This window comes from Salvelinus sp. IW2-2015, linkage group LG4q.2, assembly GCF_002910315.2.
Source record: "Salvelinus sp. IW2-2015 linkage group LG4q.2, ASM291031v2, whole genome shotgun sequence".
NCBI classification, from domain to species: domain Eukaryota; kingdom Metazoa; phylum Chordata; class Actinopteri; order Salmoniformes; family Salmonidae; genus Salvelinus; species Salvelinus sp. IW2-2015.
Genome location: NC_036843.1, coordinates 27,984,223 through 27,991,109, shown reverse-complemented (window position 1 = coordinate 27,991,109; position 6,887 = coordinate 27,984,223). Strand labels below are relative to the sequence as shown.

General features: G+C 45.3%; 1 protein-coding gene across 1 annotated transcript in view; it reads left to right on the top strand.

Moving 5' to 3' along the window:
* The first annotated feature begins 3,039 nt into the window (after nucleotides 1-3,039).
* Nucleotides 3,040-6,887, top strand: part of gcfc2 (GC-rich sequence DNA-binding factor 2) — a 16,082-nt gene continuing 12,234 nt past the window's right edge. Inside the window, 10 exon segments of the mRNA XM_070443467.1 lie at nucleotides 3,040-3,442; nucleotides 3,956-4,051; nucleotides 4,146-4,322; nucleotides 4,710-4,723; nucleotides 4,726-4,954; nucleotides 5,235-5,338; nucleotides 5,427-5,554; nucleotides 5,730-5,913; nucleotides 6,083-6,206; nucleotides 6,369-6,432. Of these exon segments, the coding sequence (XP_070299568.1) occupies nucleotides 3,112-3,442; nucleotides 3,956-4,051; nucleotides 4,146-4,322; nucleotides 4,710-4,723; nucleotides 4,726-4,954; nucleotides 5,235-5,338; nucleotides 5,427-5,554; nucleotides 5,730-5,913; nucleotides 6,083-6,206; nucleotides 6,369-6,432 (1,451 nt within the window). The 5' untranslated portion in view covers nucleotides 3,040-3,111.

Here is a 6,887-nt window from a genome sequence, read left to right as displayed (position 1 = left end):
GTTGACCGGGGTAGGGGTAGCCAGGTGGAAAGCATGGCCAGCCGTAGAAAAATGCTTATTGAAATTCTCAATTATCGTGGGTTTATCGGTGGTGACAGTGTTTCCTAGCCTCAGTGCAGTGGGCAGCTGGAAGGAGGTGCTCTTATTCTCTATGGACTTTACAGTGTCCCAGAAGTTTTTGGAGTTTGTGCTACAGGATGCAAATTTCTGTTTGAAAAAGATAGCCTTTGCTTTCCTAACTGCCTGTGTATATTGGTTCCTAACTTCCCTGAAAAGTTGCATATCGCGGGGGCTACTCGATGCTAATGCAGTACGCCACAGGATGTTTTTGTGCTGGTCAAGGGCAGTCAGGTCTGGAATGAACCAAGGGCTATATCTGTTCCTGGTTCTACATTTTTTGAATGGGGCATGCTTATTTAAGATGGTGAGGAAAGCACTTTTAAAGAACAACCAGGCATCCTCTACTGACGGACTGAGGTCAATATCCTTCCAGGATACCTGGGTCAGGTCGATTAGAAAGGCCTGCTCGCTGAAGTGTTTTAGGGAGCGTTTGACAGTGATGAGGGGTGGTCGCTTTGACCGCAGACCCATTACGGACGCAGGCAATGAGGCAGTGATCGCTGAGATCCTGATTGAAGACAGCAGAGGTGTATTTGGAGGGCACGTTGGTTAGGATGATATCTATGAGGGTGCCCGTGTTTACGGATTTGGGGTTGTACCTGGTAGGTTCATTGATCATTTGTGTGAGATTGAGGGCATGTAGCTTAGATTGTAAGGCGGCCGGGGTGTTAGGCATGTCCCAGTTTAGGTCACCTAACAGTACAAGCTCTGAAGATAGATGGGGGGCAATCAATTCACATATGGTATCCAGGGCACAGCTGGGGACAGAAGGTGGTCTATAGCAAGCGGCAACGGTGAGAGAGTTGTTTCTGGAAAGGTGGACCATCAGGGTTAAATAATATTAACAGTGGTTGTAGAGGGTGCAACAGGTCAGTACCTCAGGAGAAAATGTCAGTTGGCTTTTCATAGCTGAGCATTCAGAGTTCGAGACAGCAGGTGCGGTTGAGAGAGAGAGTTGAAAACAGCAGGTCCGGGACAAGGTAGCACATCTGGTGAACAGGTCAGGGTTCCCTAGCCGTAGGCAGAACAATTGAAACTGGAGCAGCAGCACGATCAGGTGGACTGGGGACAGCCAGGAGTCACCAGGCCAGGTAGTCCTGAGGCATGAACGTAGGGCTCAGGTCCTCCGGGAGGGGAGGGAGAATTAAAGGGAGCATACTTCAAATTCTGTTAAATTCTGTTCAAATAGAACTTTGTTCTCTTCGTTATGCTTGACGCGGTGCAAGTCCCATCTCTCCCATCTCCTCATTGGTTTTTAGGAGCATTTACCCACATGGGTGATTGAAAGATAAACTGAGGTTCACACTCCAGTCGGTGGTGGTGGCAATGCTCCTAGTAAAGTTGGTTGTTAACCACCATATAAAATCCAAAGAAGAAGAAGCCTAAATAGGAGAGTTACTAGAAACAAACTCGGTTTACACTTTTATCTGTGGATTAATTCTCGGAGTAGAGAACCTTGTGCTTTTCAGGTAAAATAACAACCCAATGTTTGGCTTTCTCAGTGATTTTACCCCCGAACCGCTACCGATTAGCATAGACATGACATCATACAAAACACCTCCAAACAAGACACGGTATTAAGAACAAGATCAAACGAACATACACAATTCACCACGACAGTTTCTTGTAATTATTGCTTGCAATCTGGCCAACCATAACAACACACTGCCTTTTGCCCCTTTGAAGCTCCTGCATCGTTTTCGTGACTTTGTTAACTCCTTCAGAGGACAGAATATTTCCAAATAATTCCCATAGAGATAGATAGAGGACTGTAGTGCCCGGAAACCTGATTAGCATGGGCCGCGCCATTGAGGACTTTCAACTTTTTGAAGTAGGCAACTGGGTGGGACTTCCTATGGTTTAAGGAAGGATCACATGATTCCATCTGGGTCATCAGGAGGGATCAGTCAAAGACAGTACAGTATGAAGTTAGGCAGAAACGTATTCTCTCATTGAAATCCCTGATCACGCTTTAAAAATCAAATCAATTTTTATTTGTCACATACACATGGTTAGCAGATGTTAATGTGAGTGTAGCGAAATGCTTGTGCTTCTAGTTCCGACAATGCAGTAATAACCAACAAGTAATCTAACCTAACAATTCCACAACTACTACCTTATACACACTTATACAGAACTATACCTTATACACACACGTGTGTGTATAAGGTGGTGTCATGGCGACGTTGGCTAAGCTCGTGCAGAAACACATAATTTGGATTTGATTTGATTTGAAAGGTCGTCTGGCGAAGGAACTGTGCAGGGCGTCAAATCAAAGGCACGACTTCGATATAAAGTTGTTTTTGACAAAGATGTAAATGTGTGAGTTTGTCACTTTCATGAGGTTGGAGTAATAACATGTTCAACTACTTAAGACTTTGGCTCAAGTTGAGGTTGTGCCTTTAGATTTAAAAAAAATCCATATCTGTAGCTGGCAGTAAATCGCCAACCTTGGCTTTATACATGCTGAAACAACACACTCTAGGTGGAAGTACGCACCCTTTCAGTTTGTTTGCCAATACATAGAGGTAGTAGAATAAGAAAATTTACTAGGCCTACTTCAAAATGGAGATGGCCTCAATGGCCCATGCTCTCACAAATGCCATGATGGATCAGATACAATGATGCGATGTCTATCTAAGTCTATGGGTATTCCTCTTGTTGGATCAGCTAAAAAGGAGGACTAGGAAACAATAATAAGAAAATACTCTTACTTTTTTTCAGACTTCCATAGTGTTTTTAATCTATTAATTACATAATACTGTAACTATCACATAATACTATAATTTCAGAGATTGGTAAAATATTGATATAATTAAAACGTCGTTATTGTGACCGTGAACGCACCACACCCCCGAGTCCCCGACACTGACTAACTACATGACCCAAAATGCATTTCGAGAAGATTGCCGACACATTTACTTCTTCTCAAATGTATTTCCGACTTACCGTATTGCGATTTATTTACATGGCGATCACCTTGTCTTGAAAATGTTCAACAAGAAACCGCGAAGAAACTTCAGGCAAAGGAAAGGAAAATCGAGCGATGAAGATGAACACAAGAGCGGAGAGGATGATGGAAGTAAAACACAAGCTACCGCTTCTAGCATAAAGCCCGCCAAGTTGCCGCAGAATCGGGGGATCTCATGCAGTTCCAAGCGGGAGGCGATGTCACCCAAGTCGGACTCGAGTGGTGCTGAAGACGCGGTAGAATATGGTACTAGTGGGCTGTTCGTTGGCACTAGACCGCCTAACAGTAAAGAGGAAAAGGATGGACGGAAGAAGAAAGGAAACGTGCTCAGCTTCTCTAATGAGAAAGAAGGTAAGCGTTTGACCTGTTTTGTTACGTAAACTCACAGTCCACAGACGTATTTCAAACGTCACTAACTGACGGTAAGGTGGGTGTTGTGTAAGAGTATCTGTAAAGTGGCTTCCCCTCCTTGTGTCCTTAATTTGTACTGTCTGAAAAGTGAAAACACAGGACTGGTGGCGGCAGCAATATGGGACATTAATTGCATTTCCTATATAGGAATTTTCTATCCTTCACCTGGCTAGTTCTCTAGTTCAGGTGGAGGAGAGGGGTGAATCTCTATTGTATTTTCTTGATTCCATGCATTGTCGCTTCTTGCCCCCTTCTCAAAACACATTGGAAGAGAAGATCAGAGGGGAGGGCATGAAGAATCAAGGAAATACAATTTAGATTCACCCGAGGTTTCAATAACTTGTTTGACAAGGACAGGAAGCCATTTCAGATGTATGGTGAACCCAATGTCTTGATTTAGAGAGACAATCAGTTGTGTTAGATAAACTTTTAATATCTCTTCCCATTTTGAAGGATCTGAGTTCAAACTAAAGAAATCGTCAGATAAAGCTGTGGTCTTCCAAGCCAGGAGAAAGGAGGCTTCCCCTGCAAAGACCTCCCGGCCTACTGGTGAGCACAACGTTGCCATTTTAACGCTGTAAAAAACACACCACAGTTAAGGCTAGATGATTGATCAGTCTAACCATGTCTGTTTTGACCCCAGCCAGGAAAGATGTGACTGTGGTTGCGTCCCGGAAAGAGAGGTCCGGTAGCAATGTGTCCGGAGAAGAACTGTCATCAGAGAGTGACGGAGAGGGAGACGCCAAGTCAACCACATCCAGCTCTGCCTCCTCCATGTCCTCCACATCCTCCAAGTCCTCCACTCAGAAACAGAAACCAGGTCAGTCTCACAGATAGCCTGGGCTCCAAAGAAAAGGCTATAATTTATCCAATGCCAAAAATGTGCACCAGCAATCAGCCAAATGCTGGTGAAAATTCTGAATGGCTAGTAAGTTTTTTTTAAATCAGTCAGCCACACTGGCTGGTAGACGCAAAAGTTAGTTTCAGGACATGGACTATATCAAAGAACTCTGAAGAGTGAGTTTGTCTTAACCAGCCTGTAGCTACAACGGCCCCTTGCAGGGTAAGATAATCCACCCCTGGTCTACACAGAGACAGGCAGATAGGCAGCATTCTGAAGAGACTGTGTGTGTGTGTGTGTGTGTGTGTGTGTGTGTGTGTGTGTGTGTGTGTGTGTGTGTGTGGTGTGTTGTGTGTTGTGTGTAAGTGGTGATCCCAGAATCGCAAGAAGGATCCAGGCGGCCAGAAGGCAGCGTCAGGCGGCCAGAGCCCAGAAAGACTATATCTCCCTGGGGAGAGACGGGGAGTGCTCCCCCCGGACCCCAGACCAGGACCTGGAGGAACGCACTGACGAGGATTATGATGATGATGATGAGCCAGACGACCATGAACGCAGGATTGAGTTTGCCCCGCGGTCCAAAACCATCAGGGAGAGGATAGCAGAGAAGATGGGTGAGGAGGGAGTTGAGAGAATGGAAGATCTATTGTTTTGTTGTCTTGGGCAACAGTTTATTTTTTTATTCGTTTTAGTAATAAATAATAAACAGGCAGTTTATAATCAAACCCCATAATGATGTATCTATGGCTTTGAGTTGTAGATGAATTTATCACACCTCCTTTGACTGAGTTTTTAGTCCTTGTTGTGTTGATACTTGAGGTAGTGACATTCTGTCTTTCTCTCTGTATTTCTGTGTATGGCTCTGTCGCTCCATCCCTGCCGGTGTTGGTACAGGAGGTAGTGGTGCTAGTCAGTCTGACGACCAGGAGAGCGAGGACAACAACCTCTGGGAGGAGCAACAGATTGGAAAGGGAGTCAAGAGACACCCTGGGGAACAGGTAATATACTCACCCCTCTGTCTCACCTACCCACACACACACACACTTTCAGTTTCATTCCACCGCCTAACTCTGTCTGTCCCCCTAGAGTCCATCAGGCAGTGAGGGCAGTGGCTCTGTGAGGAGCAGTAGTAGTAGACGGAAACAGAGAGTCAACATCCCAGAGTGTCTGCCTCTCATCAGCCTCAGCGTGGTGAAGAAGAGGATCACTGGGAAGTCAGTTCATTCATCCTTCCATTGCCCTCTCAATACAATGTACCTCATGTACTCTAGCTGCAAAATAATGTTTGTCTAGTAAATCAAAGCTCCACCTTTTCTCCATTTCTCTTCTCCTCTCTCCCCTTCATCCTCCCACCATACCTCTCCTTCTTCCTCTCCTCCCTGTCTCCAGACTGTGTGATCTACGGGAGGTCCACAGGGCTCATGAGGCAGACCTGAGGAGGATGGAGGTGGACATGGACAGCTCTAGAACCTCTCTGGAGAACCTGGAGAGCTGTTCCTCCGACCGCCAGCTTCAGTTCTACCGGGCCACCAACGCCTACATTCAGAACCTGGTGGAATGTCTCAGAGAGAAGGTCAGAGAACAGAGGGATTCTGGGTAACAGGAAGTGTCTGTTGGCATGATCTGGTCTTTAAAATGACAAACAGAAGCACTGTGAGATATAATGTGAAAGTTTGTGATTGAGACAATGTTAAGGAGGGGTGATAATAAGAGTGATTGACTGATTAATTGATCATCTCTAGGTGGTAGAGATCAACAGTGTGGAAGTGGACATGCACACTCTTCTGTCTGACCAGGCGGAGGTACTGTTGTCACGGAGACGAGAGGCCATACGGCAGGAGTCATCTAGCCTACAGCAGCTCAGCTGTGAGTGTGTCTGTTTGTGTACTATGATTGTGTGGTCCTAGTCAGTGAAAAGGCAGAATGTTAACCATAGTACTCCTCCTCACACTCTCTTGATTGTTTTATTTTTTCTGATTAGCTGTAGTTGGGTGAATTTCTAGACTTATTATCTCTCTCTCACTCTAGATGCCACTGATCCACAAAGTGAAGGAGACTCCGGGGAAAGCGGGAATGAAAAAACAAATAAGAGGTGAGTACTCCGTTTAGTACTTACACATCGCTTTAGCTGCTGTATTCACCAGTCACAATGTTACGAGGTCATTTCCACCACTGCGTCACAATGTTATGAGGTCATTTCCACCACTGCGTCACAATGTTACGAGGTCATTTCCACCACTGCGTCACAATGTTACGAGGTCATTTCCACCACTTTCACAATGTTATGAGGTCATTTCCACCACTGCGTCACAATGTTACGAGGTCATTTCCACCACTGCGTCACAATGTTACACGGTCATTTCCACCACTGCGTCACAATGTTACGAGGTCATTTCCACCACTGTCACAATGTTATGAGGTCATTTACACCACTGCGTCACAATGTTACGAGGTCATTTCCACCACTGTCACAATGTTACGAGGTCATTTCCACCACTGCGTCACAATGTTACGCGGTCATTTCCACCACTGCGTCACAATGTTACG